We start from the raw sequence: 22,726 nt of genomic DNA on the forward strand, positions 1-22,726 counted from the left end.
CCACCTCCTTATAAATAAATGCAGAGCAAACTTTCACTTCAGATAAGAAACTGCACAGGAGTGCACAGCATTTTTCTAATACTGAAAAGTTTGTGTTCACAGTCATGAAAGTACTTCTGGTTGCTGCGCTGGTCGCCCTGATTCATGGCAGTTATGGTAAATATGTTTTATTTTCTCATCCTGTCTCCTCAAACCAGTGAATTGTGTTGCTGCTCTGTAATGAGCTATTGGTTTGATCTTCTGGTGTGTTTCTGGTCTTTTTCCTCACAAATATATTCATACAGTTGCTATGATGTGTGTGTGAGTGTGTGTGTTTGTGCCTGTTAGTCTGCTCGCCTGTCTGTTTCTTAGTGCGTAGGTCCTCTGGAGAAAAGGGCTTTATTTTCTCTTCTGTCACACTGATGGGTTTCCCCTGGTGGTTACAAGACTCAAACAGGAAATGTTGGGGGAATTATCAAGGGACTGATGAAAAGAACAATTAAATATTATTTTTTCTTATACACACTGTGTACAGAGTCTTGTCTCTATAAAACTCACAGCTTATGTGAAAACATAATGTTTGTGTTGTGTAACATTTCTTTTGCGTGAAGTGAAAGACAAACAACCTCTGTTGTTGTGCAAGTAAAGTGGAAGAACCTGTTTCTGGTCATGCGGCCGCGGTGACATTGAGCGTATTGGCAGTTTTCCCACAGGAGCCTGGAACAAATGTCAGGAAGGGAGCGGTTGTTTTCAAAGTGTTGCCCAGAACAGCAGCTCGATCCCCAGTGAGCCGACCCCCCTCCCACCCTCCCCTGTCTATTCATGTTGTGATCAATAACCTGTATGTGTAATCTCTGTCCACATGCAGCCACCCTGCTCATTAAAGGGCCAACCGAGCCGGTCCTGGAGGGAGACAGCATCACACTGGAGTGTCTGTACTCGGACTCTGAACACAACATCAGCCAGGTCCATTTCGAGGTCTTCTCCCAGGTGAGCCATGGGAACAAAATGGGAGGAAATAGAGGAAAAGGTCAGGCCATGTTTGCTTACAACACTGCAGTGTTGGTAAGAAAGGCCAAAGTGCTCAGGTGGTTTGTTATTGTTTGAATTATTAATTGATTTAATACTTCTTGTAGTGAAAAAATGTTGTTTTACATACAGGCTGATACTCAACATCGTCACTCACGTCATAACATTTACAGTCTGAACTAATTTGCACTGGCCGTCCCTACATGGGCGGTCAAATGCTCTATGTAAATATCACATCATCGAACAGCTGGCTGTCTGTGTAGCTCTGGCTTTTGGCGAGGAAAAACTGGCATGGCCATTTTCAAAAGGGGTCCTTTGACCTCTGACCTCCAGATATGTGAATAAAAATGGGTTCTATGGGTACCCACGAGTCTCCCCTTTACAGACATGCCCACTTTGTGATAATCACATTCAGTTTTGGGGCAAGTCAAAGTCAAGTCAGCACACTGACACACTGACAGTTGTTGTTGCCTGTTGGACTTCAGTTTGCCATGTTATGATTTGAGCATATTTTTTATGCTCAATGCAGTACCTGTGAGGGTTTCTGGACAATGTTTGTCATTGTTTTGTGTTGTTAATTGTTTTCCAATAATAGATATATAAATAAATTTGCATAAAGCAGCATATTTACCCACTCCCACATTGATAAGAGTATTAACTACTTGAAAAAAAACTTGAAGTACATTTTGAACAGATAAAAAATGTGTGATTAATCATGGACAATCATGCCGTTATGAAACATTTTAATCCCATGACTAAAATCTTTACCATCCCTTTCTTTAAGCTTAATAAAAGTCTTTCTTTGAATCTTTCTTTGCCTTCACCAGTACATGCGGAGATGGCGTACAGTTTGGGAGGGATCTATCTGCTTCTATTCGCTGGAAATCAAACAGACTGTAGAGAGTCTAGTCCTCTCTATCCCCCATGCTGGAAGGTACTATCAGGGGCCCTACCGCTGTGTGTCCGACGCCGAAAATGTGACTGAGCCAGACAGCTCCTCCCGGACGCTGGATTTCAAAGTGCATTGTGAGTGCCTGGGTTGCTATGGGTAGGAGGAACAATGACTCAGCGACACTGTATTTCCCTTTTGATAAATAAAGCAACCTTAGATTTTTCATATAGTCTGTGTCCTGCAGAGGTCAAAGAGATTTCTGCAAGAATCTGACAATAGGCAAAAATGTGAATTGCAAATAAGATACCCAGCTTCTGAGTTTCACTTTCCAATAAGGAAATGTGGGGCAGCATAACTGAGCGTACTGACAAAGAAGGAAGCATAAAAAGTACCTGACTGTACAAACAGTCTAGGTGAGAAGACGGAACAGAGAAAGACTCTCGCAATTTCCGTCATATTTCCAACCAGCAGGAGGTAAAGCACATTATTCAGACACTGTGGACACAGCTTTCTTCACAGTGAGGGATAGAAAAACACATTAATAGTTAATAAGACAAGACACATATGCAATGCAGCTGCAGAAAGTACAGATCCAGTGCAAACACGGTTGACTATAGTCATTTCATTTCAAAGAGGTGTTCTCCCGGTGGAGCTCAAGTTTGAAGCTATCAGTGCAGGATATAGTTGCATGAAACGGCATCCATTGCGTAGTCAGTCAGATTATCAGTGTCCTCTATCTTCTCAGTGGCCATCAAATCGACCGTAATGCTGTTTGATAGGCTCCTCGGCCTCATGGGGGGAATCAATACGAGGCAAAGATTAGAATGGACTAAAGGACTGGAGAGAGGAGCCAGGAGCTGGATGGACGTGGGCCATCTATTGAGATGGAAGATGAGCCATTATTCACAACACTGCCTCTCTAAAGACTCCGATAAGATGAAGCCTATTATCATTATTATTGATTGCTTGGTACAGTCTGTGCCTTTGGGAGGCATTCATACTTGAGCCTGTATACTTAGAAGATCGGAGTGCTTAGCAGCTGCCGCCACTGTAAACATGCGTCCAGTCACGTCCCGAGCTCTTGAAGAGGACGCTTCAGAGTAAATGTCTTGCTTCATTAATGCTTGATCATTCTTCCTCTTTCCCGCTGGGTTTCAGATATGGGGGATCTGTCGCTGTACAGGGAAGGCTACACCAGCTACCTGGACGTCTCGCAGGAGCTGAAGGTGCGACTCGGCGAAGACGTGGTGGTGAAGTGCTCTGCCAGCTCATCAGAGAAGCCGAGCTACTTCTGGAATAAAGACGTGAGAAAGCCTCTGCACAGTGCCAGCGTCCTCATTATGCTGTTGGAAACTTGTCATTCTCTCTCTGGCTCCCTGCGCTTTCATGTGACCTCTTTATTTCTCTCCCGTCTTGTTCCAGTCTTTCTAGGTCCCTTTTTCTTTTAATTTTCTCTCCTCCTCTAACACTCTTCCTCTCCCCGAGTTCCTCAAACCACTTGTTCCCCCGCCTCGGCCGCCGTCTCTCCATCCCCTCCTCTGAAGAAGAAGTGCTCTGTATTTAAGTGACCGGTTGGCTTAGGCCCACCGCTCGCTGGGGATTGCAGCTTGCCCACTTACAGAGGATTAATAGTTTAATGAGGTCTAGACAAGAGCCAGTCAACCTGAAAACAATTATGTGGATAGATTTCTAATGATTTTTTTCGTGTGCGTGTTTGGTTAACCAGTATTGAATTATTCAACTTGGCTCTTCGCTGGGCTAAGAAACCCTCGTCGAGGGAAATTAAGTCATCCCTGTGTAAAACGCCACAGTGACAATAGGCATGTAGAACAAGAAGTTGATGAGATACACGGTGCCCTTGTGGTGAGAAAGTTACATTACACTTTAAAGGTGTCATCAAAAGCATATAAGCACCATAGATTAGGGTCAATAGGGGCATACAACACCCAATAGTAAGTTTTATCATCTATTGACATGGTAGCTCATCGAAAGAAGGTATAAAAGAACAAAACAGCGACCTCTAGTGATCGCAGTAATTATGACATGCGCATAAGCGGAAGGCAGGCACCATAGTATAGACAGCAGGAAACAACATATGTGGTGGGTATGATGGATGGGACACAACCAGTGGGCAACCTCCGGGGTCTGAGAAGTGAAGCCAATGCTGAAGTGCCTTAAACTTGCATTCTTTCTAATAGCCAGCAGGGGGCCACTCCTCTGGTTGCAAAAAGAAGTTTGATTGTATAGTTGTACTAACTTTGTAAACATGAGTTTATGGTCTCAATCGCTAGTTTCAAGTCTTCTTCGTTTTTTGCCTAAACCTAAAAAAGTGGAAGTTTTGTTGCCTAAATCTAAAGAAGCTTTTTTGTTTGTGTTCAAAACGTAACGTTTCATTCAGTTTTACGTGTTAGAAGGTGTTGCTTTTAAGTTTCGCTCTCACTTTTACAACGTAGTAGGTGTAGCAGGCCCCTACTGACCCACATCTATGGTGCTTATAGCAACCGATGACGCCTATTTAATGGCCTGATAACAGTCCACTACCGCCACCAGCAAGTCACAGGTGTAATGAAGCTCCGCAACCATGGAGATATCTTGGGAACAGGCAGACGTAATTGCCAAGTTCCCCCTTTTGTTATTCTTTTTGATAAGTCGGCTCGGGGTTAATGTGCTTGTTAAAAGGTCACTGCTAATCCGGGTTTTAAATGGGCTTACAAGACCAAATCCAATTCATTGGACATTTTATACTGCTAATACTATTTGTCCTCCACATGATCATATGTAATGCTTTTTTTGTCATTATTTGTTGAATATACAGCACTTTGATGAATAATAATATCTATTGTCAGCATGACTGACAGAGTTGGAATCACTTACCAACACTCATGATTAACCTGTCAATCTATTAGTGCTCCATTTAGTCACTTTGGAATTGTTCAAGATGAGATAGAGTGTTTGGTGGGTGTGTTTTCCTCTATATGTGTGTGACAGCTTACTGTACGTATGACAGGAGTGGATATATGGGGCAGAAAGTGGCATCAGAATGGCCCACTTTGACAGACAGCCGCCGTGGGCTCATTGGCCCCCGGTAATAATGACAGCAGGACAGAGGCAGGAACGGGCCACTGCTTTGGGAGCCAGTGGATTTGCATACAAAATGCTGCTTTGGCCAGACCTGGCCTTTATGGGAAATCCTCTTAATTCAGATCCATTCAAATTGAAATGGACTTTCTTGGCAGGAGCTGCAGCTCCCAGGAGCCAAATCATTTGCATGGTGTAATGTCTTTTTTTTTTTTTTTTACCTCCTCCTCCTCCATGTTCGTTTGTTTTCCAATCCTAGTGTTTGGCCTATTATTTGTTTCCTCCCATGTCGGGCTCTATCTCATAATAGTGCTGTTATTTTTGTGTCAACAATTCATCCCGCTCCCTCGCCATCTCATTATGTGTTGTGTTAACAGTCTGTTGTCGCAGCTTCATTCTTTGCGGATGATGGTGTTATTTGGGTTATTGACTTGTGTCGATGTGTGTTCGTTCATTTACTGAGATTACTGTTCAGGTAAATACACTTAATTTAGGACTTTGGGAACTGTTCTCTGAGGGGCCGTGCACCAGTTGTCTCTCTGTCTGTCCCACTTCCGTTGCCAATTTCTCCCTTTCTTGTCCTATTTTGTTCTCTGTTTGTCCATCTTTCACTTATACACACATCAGCCACTTTTCCTTCTCTTTCTCTGTTTTACGCTCCTCATGTCTGACCGTTTCTGTTTCTCTCTCTTTTGCCAACTAGCATCGTCTATTCTCCATCTTTCTTGTGCTCTCAGCTCAGCACAATTTTAATTTGTTGGAGTTTGTTGATTCTCTTAGGGCTGCAAACAATCCAGCCAATATTTTCTTTTCGACTTTCTGCCCCGCTTTCTGTTTGTTCCCTTCTCCTGTACGCTCTCTTTTAAGTCTCCATCTTTCTCTCACAGGGTGACGACTGGATCCTGCCTCTCTCCACGCTGACGCTGAAGAAGGTGACTGCGATGGATGGAGGCCAGTACACTTGCATGGCCCAGCATCCCTCTGTGGAGTCACTCAGCAAGAAACACACCATCAGCATCACGGTGCTGCCTGGTAAGAAAAGACTATAGATTTAACTGGACAAGACCCATTGTCCTTTACACTGTATAGAGCAGTCGTTTCCCAACTTCCTCTTTCTAAGAACTGGTTTGGGATTTCTTTGTAACTGTAGGGAAATTCTGCTCTCCACTCCCTCTAAGCATAAACATTGAAACGTTGTGTTTTACTTCCTTTTCAATCAACTGCTTAAATGTTACTAGACAGGTCACCTGTTTGTGTGCAATTACGTCATCAGGAGCATAAGCAGAAGTTGTCATTTGTGAAAGTGTGAAACCTTTAAAGCCCTGCTTTTCTAAAGAAGCAGTAAAGAGGTCATGGTTTAATTTATCTGCACACAAGAATGATAATAATAAGTAGGAAAAAGACTGCCATGCAAGAGAGATGAAGACATTTATGAAAACACCTCACATAAAGAAAGGTGACAAAGAAGTACAAAATTAAATTACCTTTAAAATGTCAAATGAAAGTAGGTGAGATGATACCAGAGGACATTAATACATTTAAAATGATATAAATAAATGGCCATGACAGAACTGCACCGACTTTAAAGGATAAGAGTATAATTATTAGATATAGAGTAAAAGAAGCAATGGTTTTATCTGACCTTTGATTTTTTTTTTTTCTTTTGACAGAAATGTCAAGTCAAACATAAACGCACTCTAGAGCAGAGGTTCTCAACCTTTTCTAACTTAAAGGGGACATGTCATGAAAAACTCACTTTTTCAGTGCTTGTGCACATATATTTGGGTATCTGGAGTGTCTACCAACCCACAAACTGTGAAATAAGACAACCCAATCAGTTTTTTTGTGGGCTGCCTAGATCAGAAAACATGTGATTCAACAAGCCATTCAGATTTGGCTTCCCTTCCTATGTCACATGCAGGCTCATTAGAATATATTGCCCACACGTTGACAACTACCTTTGTAAAGGTGCACCATATTTTTCTCGCAAGCCAATTAGAGCAGACTGAGCTTTTTTGGGAGGGGGGCTTAAAGGGACAGGTCCTAAAACGTAGTGTTTCAGACAGAGGGTGAATACAGGTATATTCAGACAGACGGTATGAGAAGAATAATATGTTTTTTGAACATTAAAGGGGAACAACGCCCATTTTCAAAATCCATGCATGTTCGTCCTATGGTCTGTGACAGTCCAGAAAATTATTAGTATTATAATAATATATTAGTAAACTTGAACAACTCTCCCAAATCCCAAAATTGCAAACGACTGCTAAAACTGAAACTTGTGATGTCATAGGGTATCAAGTCTGGAGCTGCTCTATAGACAATGAATTGGGAGAGGTGTTATAGACAACACTGAGAGCACCCAGGGGAACGTTCTGTCTATATGGGAACATTTTCTGTTTCACAACTGAGAAGAGACTCCAACATCACTTCAAGGGAATGCTGGCTAGCTAACAATGGCAAAACATGCATTTTAATTTGACATTTGCTCATTAACTTCTCTCCTACATGGGCTGAAGAAAAATAATTTCAAAAGGCATAATTTCCATAAGGGCCTGCTTCATACATTAATTATTTCGTATGACTTGAAGTTTATTGAATTTTAAATTTCAAACAACACAAAACGACATCATAGAAAACCCAACAACACGATCCCTAAATGCCAGACAGAAGAAAGAAAAAATAATAATAAAATAAAAATTAAATAAATAAAACAATATAGGTGATGATTGACTTATAGTAAAAGATAAATAAAAGCAAACAGACAATAACTAAATAACCAAAAAATTAAGGTATATTAAAGTTACAGCATTGACATGTTCAGTAAATTTGTCAGATGACAACCATACCACGGTTAGTTATCCACTCAAAGTCCTTAAATAATGAATGTTTAATTAGTGTCCATGTAATGTTTTTATATTTATGTGAATTCTTGAGCAAATACGTAGCTTTGTACCAAAACATTTAATTGTAACCATTTGGCAGTACCTTCGCCACCCACTAGAGGTTGCTGTGAGGCCCACCACAGCTGCTCTAGAGCGCTCAGCGAAGAGTTTAGAGTTTAGTTATAAATATTTGTGAACCACGAGAAACTGAAATTTGCGAGCAGCAGATTGGTTGCTGTGCTTTTGTTATTTTATTTTAACTTTTTTGTTATACGTTCCAAATGATGTCGTATAGTCATCTGAGATTTAGATACACCCTTAGGACTTTCACGAGAAAGTATACCGTACATTACATTGCATGTTAATAATAGGTGAAAGTTGGGTTTTTCTTTGTCTGTATGACTGACAAACTGTCTTATTTCTCATGAAACGTGAAGATTGCATTCAAGTGGACAACTAATTTCATTACAACATTCCAGCTAATCCAATTTACGGCACTTCATCCGTCTTCATCATCTTTATCAGTGACCTGTGAGATGACTGCACTGTGTTAATGCACTGCAGTTTTCAAACACCGTCCTCTCCCCCCAGTAGGATTCATAAGCCTTGTGATTTCAATCGTTGAAATTATGCAACCTCTAAAAATGCAATTAAGCCAATGCATGTTATTTATTATGCTAGAGTTGTCTTATTACTTCTGCAATTGACTCACTGGTCATTGAGCTCCACAGTTTCTCCAGTATTTTCTCTGAAGCACATGTAGTAATTAAAAAGGTAATCATCTCTAGATGCTGGAAGGATGTTTGCTCATCCTTGAAGGTATGGTGAGCAAAACGCTGCGTGTTACCGCTGTTGCTTTGAAGTTGCACTACAATAGCAGTACAAACCTTAAGCAAACACTCCTGTTGCCAAGAAATCCTCTTAACATACGGAAGAATTCAAAGCATGTGTTTGTTGCTGCCTCAAATCCTCATAGCCGTAACTCTTCAATCTTTGTCCACTATTCTAAAGAAAGGTTTTAGAACATAAGGTTCACGAAATCTGCAAATGTATGTCATTTGTAAATGTATGCACATGCAGGGGATAACTTCTAAAATTGTAAAAAGCAGACGTCTTGAAGATCACTGCTGTGTCTGACAGCACGGTCGTCTGAACTCTGCACAGACGCTCTTTTCTTCCACAAACAAACAGGAGGATGCCTTTAGAAGCTTTGCCTGGAGGCAGGAAGCTTGTAGTTTTGCTGATTTCCGAGTCCGTGTGATGCATGTCTCCCTTCATGTCTGACTGATCTGTCCCACAGAGGATGCCCCCTGGTACGCGTCTAGTAATGGCCATCTCATGTTGATGACCTCAGCGGCGGCTGTCTCTCTCCTGGTGTTCATCCTCTCCATGACTGTATTCCTGTGCCGCAGGGCCAAGCAGGCCAGGACCAGCAAGGGACCCATGTAAGAAACAACTGTTTGTGTCCGCTCCTCTCATACATAATAAGCATCTTTTTAAATCAAAATCAGATGGATAACGTGCCTCTGAATGCGTGGGGAGTGTTTGTGCGCCTGTGTGATTGTTTGATTTCTTTACTGCACTTTATCCACACTCACCTTCCTATATTCCCTCTCTCCTCCCGCAGTTTGACTTCATATTACGGATATGGTTATTGCTGCAATATTTCATTCTGTCTCATGTGATAGAACCAAGGCCATTTCGGTTACAGAGTGTGTTTTGGTGCGTGTGTATACTTCACATTGTGTATTTGTTATGTATTGCCAAGCTATCTTGCATAAATCCTTTCCACACACGTGCAGACGAGCGCTGGTGTGCTTTTATGCGTTTTATCCACGTTGAATATTAAAATCTGTCTCAGCAGGTCTGACCCACTTGACCCCGTCCTTGATCTCTTCCGTGCTTCCACCTCTCCCATGTGTTTCAGCACACGTTCTGCTCGTGAAAAGCCTGGGCTAATAGCGGCAGCTTTTATTCTGTGATAAAGTATATATATATATAAAGGCGACAGCAATGATAAGAGCAGTAACGGAAGTCCCATTAAACTCATTGCTGACAGCATGCCAATGTGCACCGTGACCCCACGCAGCTTCGCTCATTAACTTCTTTCCCACAGGAGCTGCTTTTTCAATAGGCATAATTTCCATAAGGGCTTGCTTCATACATGGTTTCTGTGTCTCTGTGGTGGCGTTTGGATAGTAGAAAAGGTTTGATTCTTGTGTGGCCGCTGTGCTGCCATGTGTTTATGAGCATGTGTGTATGAAAAGAGAGACAGAGAGCTAAAGAGAGAAAAATGGACTTTCACATCGAGGCTCCATCGCTCCGTTCTAGTCTATAATTTCCTCACTTATACTTCTCTAGTGCCTACTGGGAGGTCGATATACTGATAATAATGCTCCTCTGTCTTTCCTTCTCTCGCCAGTGACGACAAGTCTCAGAAGAAGCCCATCTACAAAGCCAGTGTTGAGTCCCTGCCCTCCACCTGCGGAGACAAACAACCTCTGGTTTGACTGCCCAGCCAGGTGGAAGCATGAAGAAGGGAGGAGGAAGATGGAGCGAGCGGCGAGGAAAATGGGAGTGGGTGGCCAGAAAATGAGGGATGGTGTAGAAGGGCTACTTAGAGAGGGAAGATGTGCAGTATACTGCATGAGGGAGGAAATGAGGGAAGCAAAGAGGGATATTTGGAGACTGTAAGGAAGGGAGAGCTTAAAAAACTTAAGGGCAAATGATTGCTTTAGAGACTCAGAAGCTGCTTTGCTTGTGTGCGTAGGCTGTACTTATGCATCCTGGACAGCAAAGGTGGGCAATTTTCTCTTCATTTATTCTGCAGCGTGGAAAATGGTGAGCTACATTCTTAGGGAAATGGTGGGAGATTCATCTTGTGTACTGTATGAGCTGTAAAGACTCCACATGCAATTCCCTCTTTTCTGTTGCAAACATAATTGCTCAGCTGTGTATTATGAATGGGTGATAGGACAAGGTTTTATTTTGTTGATTTTGTTTCCCTTTCAACCTCGTTTTTTCCACACCAGAACCAGCTCAAAGCATCTGTGGGAAGGTTATTATAATCTCTTTTACTGTGACAGCTCTCAAGCGCATTGCACTCTACTATTTAATTTACTGTACTTTGGATTTCTTTGATATTAAATGGCTTTCAGAAAAAATATTATTTGCTGTCCTCCTGCGTGCGCCATTGATTTTGTTCCATTTTAGAGACACAAAAGAGGTTGGGGAGTATTGACAATGTGGTGAAAGCTGGACATGCACCGCTTCTCTATCCAATGCCATCTCAGACTTGCATCAGGTTGTTTACCAACCTTCCCTTTCAGTCTGTGAGACCTTAGTCTGAGGCAATGACCTTTACTCAAAGTGCTATGCCTGTGCATGCTTGCGTTTCTTCCAATCTGCCTGCAGGCACAAACCCATTCTCAGTCAGTTCAGCTAACAAACACGTGTGAACTAAAAACTCACACTCGCACGCGGTGAGAATAAAGTCAGGTAACCTTGAAACTTTAAAGAGTACTGCTAGTTCTACTTCAATATGAACTAGTCTATTCTGATTCCCCCTCCAAACTAACCATCATAGACTACAACTTCATCTTTTTAATTTTCTCCTCTGCTGCCTTGTAACCCTTAACGCCGTGCCACAGCACCATCGCTTATTACCATAACCGTGCTCGTAATGCAGAGGATTTCATTACGCTTGTCTGTTGAAGTTATGTTGGGTTTTATGCGGTTTTATTATCGGTGTGTGGTTGACCGTAGGCCGCCGTTAATAATGGGCGAAGCGGCAGTTTAACAATGACACTCCATTAACGTGTGCATGCGCCACAGAGCACCGCCAGGATAATGTTATTAAACTGATTATTCAAACCCCCCCCATGTACAGCTCGCCTCTGCTGCAGACACTCTTTGTCAAGCATTTTACAGACTTCCTTGTTTTCCTTTTACCAACTCTACTAACTTAATTTAAGTCTTATGGCAAGCCCAGGAATAAAGAAACAACAGATGGGGGCGACTTTAACCAAAACAGTTTGAAAAATCTTCACGCTCTGTAGGAAAAAAATACAATGTTGTAAATTTGAAATGCCCTCCTGCATATGAAATGCCAGCGAGCACCATCGTGTTTTGGCCTTTGAGTCAGTCATGAGTGAAAAGCCGCTGTGTGCTCCCTGGTGGGCTTTGGTTCCTGGGGCTTTAACCGGTTGGCCACAAAAGACAAGATTATATATCAGGAATTTCACACAGTGGAGGTGTCCCTGAGGTACAGGGCTCTGGTTGGGAGGGAGAGAGGTGTAGTTTACAGAGACATTTTGACCTTGATAGTGCCTCATGGATAAACCGCCGGACAACAGCTCAGGGCGATGCAGGAGCTGTGCAGAGAATACCGAGCAGCCGAAATGTTTTGTCTGGTGGCAGGATGAAGATCTGTGACAATAAAGTCTGGCAACTTCTCACTAGTTAGTCAGGAAGGCAAACGTCCTGACAGCCCTCACCGACCTACAAGTAAAGGTGAATTATACCAAACATGTCCCCTCATTGACTAATGCAACAAAGAGCCAGGCATTTGTAACTGTGTGCCATCGCCCACTGCTGTTCTCGTCACGGTCACTTGGTTTTGTATGTTCATACCGCATATGTTGTGTCAAATGGCTGAAAATGAAGGAGTGGAGTTCGTTGGAGAAGCAGGTGTTTTCCCCTCATTACTTCCTGACAATGCCCCATCTGGTGCGGGGGAGCTGCTGCCTGCCTGCCACCGACTCCCTGCCAACTGGGGAACAAACACTCGCAGAGAGGCTGACAGGGAAAAATGGGGTGGGATGGGAATTGGGAAATGAGTTGGGCAGATACTATCCTCGCCAAAACAACAAGGTTACAACTTGTGTCGAGAACGAAAAAATCAAGGCGCGAGAGGAGAGAGCCCCGAAGCTGAGACTTCACACAGATCCATCCACGCAAAAAGAGGTCAGATAAGAGTTCAAACAACTTTATGGAAGTCAAGGGAAGAAATATTAATATTAATGCTAATAGACTGCTTTGATGCTTTACTGCCTGTTTGAACTTTTCTGACTGTTTGAACCAAACTGACTAAAGTGTCAGGATTCGTGTCAGATGAGAGAGAGGCCTAAGCAGATTTGAGACCCATGACATGCTATCCCTGAAGTTAACTGCAGGGGGCGCCAAAGATGGTTTAAAAAAAAAATGCCTTTAAGCCTGGGAGGCCATAAACCCATGGTATCACACTAGACTATGAGGGGGGAAAAAGAGATGTGGAGAGAGAAACAATTTTCATAATGAAGCAGCGCTCCCTGACTGGAAAACACAATTATGGGCAAACTGTGGCCACAGCATGAGGGAGGAGTTAAAGAGCCTTTAGCGGGGCCTAATAGACCCTGACTACAGATGAGCAGAAACGCTGGTTCGTCCGAAGCACAAGTTTTTGTTCCGGACCATTACTGTCATTGTGAATGGTGATTTAACCGAATACACTCAGGTCTGTTCCCTGCTCTCCTTGATGAGTCCTATATGCACATTTTGGAGACAAAACAGCTTCTGCGACAGAATGCCTCCTAATCTCAATGCACTTAAAGACTGCTTGCTGCACATAGCCTATTCTGATTTGGCAGAGAGTCAATATATTCCTCCAGTTTGAATCACCACATAGGCAAATAATCATTAAAAAAAGAAAATTAATCTTACAGAAAATAATTGTTTGCCACCATTTCAGCCTAAAGGGTAACTTTGGAAGCTATTTCAATCAATCAATCAAGAACTTTATTGTCATTATGCTGGCATTATGAAATTGCAGTTGCCTCAACCTCAAATGATGCAATGTATTAAAAGACTTCACACATATTTATAAGGAATAAATGAGGCATGAATGAATAATTTTCAACATAGACCCTATTTTCCAATGTTTTTGTGTCTAACTGACTAAAAATGGGGACAACAATTTCTGAAATTGGTCTAGTATTGGGGGATACTGCTGCAGACTTGGCAATGGCCAAACAGGCTGCAATGTAATCATATCGAGGCAACTCTCACGTCAATGTACATTCACTAAAAGTGCTTGTTTTTTTTCCACTGGCAGGCTCTGGTTGTTATTATAAGTGCCTGACAACATTATGGAAAGAGTCTCGTTAAAGAACGTATATTGATAAGAGATGAAAGTCATTTGCTAGTTCCATTGCAACATGCAATGGAGTTTGCAAAGCTACACTTCTGCTATTTCACACTACCGGACGCCAGTAAAACATCCCCCTAAAAAGTGCTGTTCAAAAGACGAAATGATTTCTATTCTTTTGTCATATTCTACCGAAATGGCCTGTGTTGAACATCCATCCATCCATCATCTATAAAATAATAAAATAAGGAAATATTGAATAAAATATTAATATAATAAGCGTTTTCAGTCCAAAATGGTGGCAGCGGCTGTTGTAAAAAAAAAAAAAAAGAGTTTCTTCTCCTTGCTTCTATACTCTTTAGTCTCGTTCAAGAAGAAGAAGAAGAAGAAGAAGGAAATGAAAGTAGTTTGTGGTGTTGTCTAATTTTTTCAATATCATGGCTGAATATTCAGATAATTACAACAATGTGGATTTAATATTTAATAGTATTTAATCAGCAAGGCCTCCAGGATGAAGAGCAAGTTGAAGAGCAGATGAAGAGTGAACAGTGGACAAGGAGAAAGAGAGAGGAGGATGAACTATAGCTCATGTTAGCTGCTACAAGGCCATGAAACTGGGCAGACTGGTGTTCCTCTCGGTGCTGGACCACAATGCCCACTGAGGAAGGATGCTAGAAATAGTGGGACATGTTGCTGACAACGAGATTTCACCACGAGACTTTTTCCTTGAGCAGGACTTGGACACAACAATAAACACCTGATGAAGCGAAAGGTAAGAAACAACGTTATATGTGTCTGAAGGGTCCATCATGTGGTCAGACACTTCAAATAACAATATGAAGGGCAAAAACAAGCACTTTTAGTGAACGTTAAAGCTGCACAATGGCTCTTGCAACTCGTTTCGCTATATAATACTGATATATATATATATATAAATAAAATAATAATAACAAATAAAATAAAATAAATATGAATAAAATAAAATATAAATTGGTATTATATATATATATAAATAAATAAAATAAAATAAAATAAATATAATAATAATAATAATAAATAAAATAAAATAAAATATAAATTGGCATTATTTATATATATATATATATATATATAATTTTTTTATTTGTACTGACATTTTTGGTAAGATATATATATTTTATATATATATATATAATACCAATTTAAAAAATGGTGTGAGTCACTTAGACACAGAAACATGTGAAAATAGGCTTGAAATATACTTTAAAATGTGTAAAAAGGTGAGTCTTTATTATAGGCTATAAGACATACAGATGAATCAGCACATAGCCTTTAGCCTATCTGCTGATTAAACTGCAATAATAACATCGAAAGTGACTTTCAGAACACAATAAATGACTGCAACATTATTACTGCCCCTTCAAAACAATAAACATCTGCTTCATAATTTCGTCATCTTACTCTCATTGTACCACACACACACACATCATAATTTTCGGTGCGCGCAACTGTATTCCAAATAAATTGGTTATTTGCGTCGGGGAAATTAATGTTGGTTATCAATCATATTTAGAGAGCGAATTGATTTCAATTAATTGGGAAGATGCATCCCTTTCTTCCCTCCCCCTTCTCTCTCTCTCTCTCATATCCACACACCCCTCCTCCTCCTCCACCTGCTCCTGCTCCTGCTCCCTGCGATTGGTCGATATATATATATATATATATATTTTTTTTCTTTCCTCATAACAAAATAAAATAAAATGGAATATGGATAAAACAAAATGGAGAGAAAAATAAATTTAAAAAATAAATAAATAAACGTTTCGCTATATAATACTGATATATATATAATATATAATACCAATTTCTCTCTCTCTCATCCACACACCCCTCCTCCTCCACCTCCTCCTCCACCTCCACCTGCTCCTTGCTCTATGTGATTGGTTGATATATATATATATATATATATATTTTTTTTTTTCTTTCCTCATAATAAAATAAAAATAAAATGGAATATGGATAAAACAAAATGGAGAGAAAAATAAATTTAAAAAATAAATAAATAAACGTTTCGCTATATAATACTGATATATATAATATAATATAACATATAATACCAATTTCTCTCTCTCTCATCCACACACCCCTCCTCCTCCACCTCCACCTGCTCCTGCTCCTGCTCCTTGCTCTATGTGATTGGTTGATATATATATATATATATATATTTTTTTTTTTCTTTCCTCATAATAAAATAAAAATAAAATGGAATATGGATAAAACAAAATGGAGAGAAAAATAAATGAAATAAAAATAAATAAACGTTTCGCTATATAATACTGATATATATATAATATAATATATAATACCAATTTCTCTCTCTCTCATCCACACATCCCTCCTCCTCCACCTCCACCTGCTCCTGCTCTCTGCTGATTGGCTGCAGCAGCACGCACAGTCCCGCCCCTATTGGCAAAGCTTTTAAATATATTTACAATGTAAAGTAACCAAGAAAAACCGACCAAGCCATCACAGTCAGGCATACCGAGACACACAGAGAGAGAGAGAGAGAGAGAGAGAGAGAAAGTGTGTGTGTGTGCAAAGACCTGCCACTGAGCGCTGCTTGACAAAACACACACACACACTCGTTTTACGCACAGTCCCCCCCCACACACACACACACACACATATCCACATCCACACAGACGCTGAAGGCGCTGTCGGTGAGAGTGAACCTGCGGGTTCATGTCACTCTGATTTCTTCTCCTTATAGCAAGAGGAATAAAACCGAGGAAGAGAATCACACAGAAGAAGAGGAATATCACAGCAGCGAGATGGCTTTCGCGACCGTGTGGAACTACTGCGTCCCTCTCACCACCATCATCTTCGTCGCCTGCCTGGTGCGCACCGGTAAGAGACTGAATGAGTGTGATGTGTGATGTGAATGAGAAGAAGAGTGTTAAGCCACCAAGATGTGTGTTGTGGTGGCTTTTGCAGTGCAAGTTTGCTTAAGTCCTGAATAAAGAGGAAGGAGACGCTCACCACGCTGGGACATAAGAAACACGTGCAGTTCTTCCAGTTTTTCCAATCATCCTGCGGACTGTACTGTTAATATTCACCATCCACAGGGTGATTAGATTCAAAAGCCCAGTGCGCAAGTCTGGGCTACATCCGTTTTTGCTATTTAGGGGAATGAGTCATTGTGTTGACCACTTCTCGAAAAATGGTCAAGCTGGAAAAACCCCCTCAAAGCAACACAAAAGCAAAAGTGAAAGGCATGCATGATATAGCTTTCACTTTTTCTTGCCCCACGCAGAAAGATGGTATGAAATCATCCCATGCTCTGTTGTCATTGTGATTTTTTTTTTATATTATTGTATCTTAGCTGCTGGATCCTCCCTGGAGACATATATGTGCATACAGCACATGCATGTATAGAGAGAATATTCTGACAGCTACCTTGAGAGAGCTCATAACAACAAATCCCCGCAGTGGACCAGACGTGTGTCACACTCCAGCAGACCCAGGAGTGCTGCTTTTTATATTCTGCAGCAGCAGTTGGAGGGACTGAGAGGACCTTTGAGACCTCACCTTATCAGATACAATAACATCTAACAATCAGTTGCCTTGTAATGGCACCTGCAGTGCCTTTTTCTTTTGTGTGTGTGTGTGTGTGTGTGTGTGTGTGTTGCGTTTACTCTCAGTCTGGGATGGTCCTGCATTGCTCCCTCATGGGGCTCAGTATACTCCATGATCACTCCCCCTATAACAAGTGCATCTGCTGCAAAAAAACAGGGATTTGGATTGGGCTCAATCGTGAGCAACTTTAGCCCTCACGGTGTTTTGTGCCATCTGCTCGGATGTGGTAAAAAAAACCCAGTCTCATATAACAATCCTTATTAAAATCCAACCCAGAGCTCCAGTGATTCTGGCTGAGCATGCATGGCAAACGATGGAAGTGCACACTGATTTGCTTCCTGTGGTTGTTGTTGTTGTGGGGGCTTTTGTTTACGTTGTCCCGAGGCTGTGAGGAGGGTTAAATGCTAGGTCGGACATTGTCACAGTCAGACCTGTGCTGTGCTGTGTTGTGATGATGTCTCTTTTCCATAGGGAGTGCTACATTGCTCCGTAGCCTTTCCTCCGGCTGCACTGATACCAACCTCTCCATGGCCTGCCGTATTGATTTCTTCCCTTGTGTGGATCTATTTGTACGTCTGCTCGACTGATTTATGCATAAGCGTGTAGGCGTTTGTATATCGGTCTAACTGTGTAAGAGCTTTGTGTCCGTCCGTTTTATGAACATGCTTGTGTGTTGCATGTTAATGTGCTTTATGTGTGTGCTGCTGCTTACAGTGCCGGGTTTTGCCAGAGCTGCAGGCAACCTCTGCTGGGGGCTGCTCACTGATCACTGTCATTAATCTAGCCACTGACAGGGGCCCGGGAGAGACAGGGGACCGTGGGGGGTGGAGGGGTGTTACAGGCAGGGGGGGTTGGTGGATGGAGGAAGGGAAGGAAGGAAGGAGAGAAGGAAGGAAGTGTGGAGACGGTCTGTTTCCATGTGTTAAGAAAAAATTCTGATAACAAATCAGCATGTCTCTGTAATTTTTTTTTCCCTCCGTGGAGGAAAAAATGGCAAAACTAATCTAGCAGAAAGGAGAGAAAAGGTGGGAGGGCGATGGGGGTTGTTATTATGCCAGGATCGAGATGGACAGATTGATTGGGCAGATAGACGGATGAGCAGACAGATAGATTGAGAGGGTGCTGTGAAGATGGCGAGGCTGGGAGACTTGGCCCTCCTTTTGAGGAACGATGGAAAGGGGATGGAGGGATGGAGAGAGCGAGGAAAGGCAGAAAAGAGCGAGGGAGAGTGGGAGAAGAAAGGCAGAAAGACTTCATAGTGTGTCTGACGGGCAGGCCTGCGGGGACACACACACACACACGCACAATCACTCGCACACAGAGTGTGTTTGTGCACCGAGTGCATTGGCTTTGTGGGGGTGGCTGATCCACAGCAGCTGTGGGGCCAAACTCAAACCTCACGTACAGTAACAAATGCTGTTAACTCCACCTCGGCTTGCTTGGCCACCCTTAAACCGCCACAATCACTTCCATTCTCCCATCTCCTCCCCATTCCTCTCCTATATATGCCTCCATTACCACCTGCCTTATCGCTGTGGGCACTAAATCACCTCCATTTGTTTATTTGAATGTGTGCAATGAGAGCCATCCGTTCTGAGCTTGTTCCACATCACGCTGTTTGGACCTTGGCTGGGGCTCTGGCTGGTTGAAAAACGGCAGCAGTTGAACGTACTTGTGGGAGGAGATTTGAATACCAATTATAGCTGGTATATGTGTGCGGGCACACACACACACACACACACACACTCGCACACACACACACACACACACACAGAGGCCACGCATAAATCAATGTCGCTGTGAGTCACAGGAGGGAGGCTTGGCGTGTAAACACAAACATCAAGGGAAATGCTGCACACACAAAAAAAAAATCTGAGCACACGTGTGCACACACACATTCACATTGCTTACAAACCGCTTGCGTTGTACATTAGTTTCTTTTGAACATTGGAATAGGACTGCTAATGCAAGAGTTTTGCCTGAGCCCTATCACATTTTTTGATGCTTGTCAGACGCAGTTTGCATCATGCCATGAGTTGCGAGATTGCCTTTTTCACTTTCCTCCACATTGCGCAGCGCTTGCTATTTCAGCGTCTTTCTTTGTTCTCATAATGCGCTGAAAAAGTCTTCACAGTAAAGCCAAGGTTTATCCTTTGATCCGAACCTTGGAGGATAATTCAGCCCCCCCCCCCCCAAAAAATAAAATAAACTTGTCGACAGTTTAATTAAAAAGAGCGAGACCTCCCTTCCTCGCTCTCTGCCCCGCCATCTGCTGGTTCACGGTGTAAATTTGAGCTGGGCGCACAATCAGATTTCACTGCTCCATTCCCATTTTCTTTTTTTTTTCCTGTGATTCCCTGTCTTTTGTAGGTCTAAATAATTGGACAAGCTGAACTTGGCAGACGTTGCTGGCATGCCCGTCAACACAAGAGAAGCTGAAATTAGCCTCTTTAAAAAAAACAAAAACTGCCTACTGCTGTCGTGCGCGGCCCTGTTTGATCAGCCGATGAAGCCTTAAAGGGTCCTGACAGGGTGGCCCACTATCTCAGCGGAGCAACTGCTCATACATAAGCTCCATAAACAAATTGGACCGTATTGCTTTTTAGGCGAGTCATGACTGAGAGAGTTGCGGAGCTCAGTGTGTGCTGGTTTTATTCTCCCCTGGGCTTTTATGGGTCCATTACTCAGAAGCAGGAGAAGTTTCTGGGCTCACCGTTTAGTGCAGGTGATGTATTTTACAGTAATTATCTCCTAATCTGCCCCCTAGTCTTCAATGAGATCCATAACTCCTGTTGTTTCACACAATGATCGCATCTCAATAACCCCCTCCAGCATTATAGACTAGGTCCAGAGAGGATTTTCATTTCTACATAGACTTAAATAGAAATAAAGGGAAATAAGACATGACAAGTCAGTTTGGTTCCCCTGCAAGGACATATCATTTGACGTGGCCGTCTCTTCTCACATCCTGTTTTTGTCCTCACCGAGAGGTTCATGTATAAACAGAATGCATGAGGCGCAGTGATGGAAAGGGGCTCGCAAAGACACCAATTGGTAATTGAAGCCTTATATCTCATTTGACCATTTGTTTAATTGTCCATTAGCGAAACTTTCTGTCAATCTAATCAGGCCGGCGCTAATGTAGAAACACTCTTTATAGCTGCCACCTCATCTCCTTCCCATTACTATTCCCCAGACAGCGCCGCTTGTGATTATCATAATGGTGATCTATGTCGTCCTTACGTGTCGCTCTCTGAGAACAACTGGCGTTTCACCAACTTTGTCGCTGAAGTTTTTTAATGCTGAGTGGGATGCCAAGGACGTCTCCTCCATTTGCTGGCATCAGAAGGCTGCCAATCAATCCCAGCGCTTTTTTAACTCCATCTGATCTGATTGGCTCGGCGCAAAAGCAAAAAACGCCCTCCTCCTCCTCTTCGGGTGCAGCTTTCCGTACTGTGACCTGGCGTCCCCTGAGCAAGCAGCTTTTTCTCCAGCCGCTGACCCCACTCGCTGTATATTTGTCTTTGCCACGGGAGTGTGAAATCAGTAAACAGCGATTCCCTCCACGCTGCTTTCTTGGCACTGCACACAAAGGCAGTTGCTATGTATTCTTCCTGCTGGTGTACGAGGTGTGCTAATGTTTTAAGCCAGTCATAGTTGAATTGTGGTCGGGGGAAACTGAGATGGAGGAAGAGAAAGAGTTAGTCTGTAAAACCACCGTGGGGTGAGCATTCCTCGCCGTGGGTGACACAGTTTCCATGACGAAGAGTAAACGTTTATACCTCCTGCGTGGCCCTGGGCTTGTTTAACACCCTCCCCCGGTGCAGTGACACCTGTCTCCGAAGCTCCCGCAGGGCTGAGCGCTAACTTGGCCAGACACCGGCCTCCAGTAGCGCCGGTAACCAAGGTGATTATCCTCGCTCAGGCGCTGCGACGAAGCCCCCACTATATAGCTGTGATTGGACGAGAGAGGCTGATTGAGCTGAAAAGGGCAAGTGCCTAAAATTGAAGAGCTGGAGACTATGTACTCTGGCAGTGTGGAGGCTAATACACATCCCATCTGGAAGACTTGATGTAGGAGGGGATGGCTGGTAATGAGGTGCTCATCCCGGGGTAAGGAGGATCAGTTAAGGACTTAAACCCAGGTGAAACTGTCAAGGCCGGGCACGGAGGTTGCCAACAAGACCGCATTTCCCTTTTACCCTTGGGAGGTCTGAGTGTCCAGCGGAGGCTAGCTGATGAAGAGTGACCAGGCTTAGCAGGGGCACCGAGGGACTGATGGGGTCAGAGAGGTAGAGTGAAACAGAGAGAGGGGAGGGGGGGGAGAGATGGCTGGCTGCACAGTGTATAAAAGAGTGAAGGAAGGGAGCGAGGAGCGCCACGGGCATGCGTCACAGACCAGTGGAGCAGGCAGGAACGGAGCAGAGGAGAGAGTCAGGCGGAGAGGAGTCCAACAAACAAGTGAATGATTGCGGGATTTCAGCTCTGAAATGGGAGGGTGTAAAAAAAAAAAAAAATACAAGGGAGAGACGGAGAGAGAGCGCCCCCCCCACGCCACCCCACGGTGACGAATGACGGATTTAGAAGGACAACAAAATGAGGAAGGAGGGAAGGGGGACATTAAGAGGGTGGGACCAAAGCAGAAAAGTACAGGTTGCTAGTGTGAGGAGAGGATGGAGGTGAGGAGGAGGAGGAGGAGGAGGAGGAGAGATGGATGGTGATACACAAAGATAAAGATGGAGAGAGGGGGCGAGCACTGTGTAGGTGACCACACCAGAGACACAAGGTGTCATGATCGATGAAGTCACAGTACGCACACACACTCTCACACCCCACCCCCCCCTCCACACACACACACACACACACACACACACACAGAAGCAAACAAGAATTGAAATTGTTTCCCAGCAGCTCACGGCCAGTCCTCCCACTTTCAGAGAGAAGCTGCTTCGGCTCGGAGAATTAAACACCCACACACGCGCAGGGCTATTCATCTGTCTGCCATTTAGAATCCTTCTTCGTATCATCGGCATTAATAGGTTGGCTTTGATGAGATTGTCGGATGCTGCAAAATTGCCAGTCAAAGCAGCAGCGCACTATCTACTGGGAAATCAGATGGAGATT

At 43.0% G+C, this 22,726-nt stretch overlaps 2 protein-coding genes across 2 annotated transcripts in view; both read left to right on the plus strand.

Annotated features, from left to right (window-relative positions):
- Positions 1–11,032, plus strand: si:ch211-79k12.1 (uncharacterized protein LOC568891 homolog). The gene is made up of 7 exons (XM_037783918.1): positions 1–156; positions 848–969; positions 1,836–2,034; positions 3,059–3,204; positions 5,866–6,010; positions 9,164–9,308; positions 10,286–11,032. Exons 1-7 carry the CDS (start codon positions 105–107, stop codon positions 10,371–10,373), a joined length of 897 nt encoding a protein of 298 aa, XP_037639846.1. The 5' UTR covers positions 1–104; the 3' UTR covers positions 10,374–11,032.
- Positions 11,033–16,475: 5,443 nt separating this feature from the next.
- The window catches only part of cadm4 (cell adhesion molecule 4), a 194,294-nt gene continuing 188,043 nt past the window's right edge, over positions 16,476–22,726 (plus strand). The window contains exon 1 of the mRNA XM_037786040.1: positions 16,476–16,873. Within this exon, the coding sequence (XP_037641968.1) occupies positions 16,798–16,873 (76 nt within the window). The 5' untranslated portion in view covers positions 16,476–16,797. The remainder of the gene's footprint in view (positions 16,874–22,726) is intronic.

This window comes from Sebastes umbrosus, chromosome 11 (genome assembly GCF_015220745.1).
Source record: "Sebastes umbrosus isolate fSebUmb1 chromosome 11, fSebUmb1.pri, whole genome shotgun sequence".
Taxonomy (NCBI): domain Eukaryota; kingdom Metazoa; phylum Chordata; class Actinopteri; order Perciformes; family Sebastidae; genus Sebastes; species Sebastes umbrosus.

What these genes read in the sequence shown, in the direction of transcription:
- si:ch211-79k12.1 (XM_037783918.1), top strand. Translation starts at nt 105, where the DNA reads ATGAAAGTACTTCTGGTTGCTGCGCTGGTCGCCCTGATTCATGGCAGT. An exon ending in GCTGGATTTCAAAGTGCATT is followed by an intron (nt 2,035 to 3,058) that starts GTGAGTGCCTGG and finishes GCTGGGTTTCAG; the next exon opens with ATATGGGGGATCTGTCGCTG. An exon ending in CAGCATCACGGTGCTGCCTG is followed by an intron (nt 6,011 to 9,163) that starts GTAAGAAAAGAC and finishes TCTGTCCCACAG; the next exon opens with AGGATGCCCCCTGGTACGCG.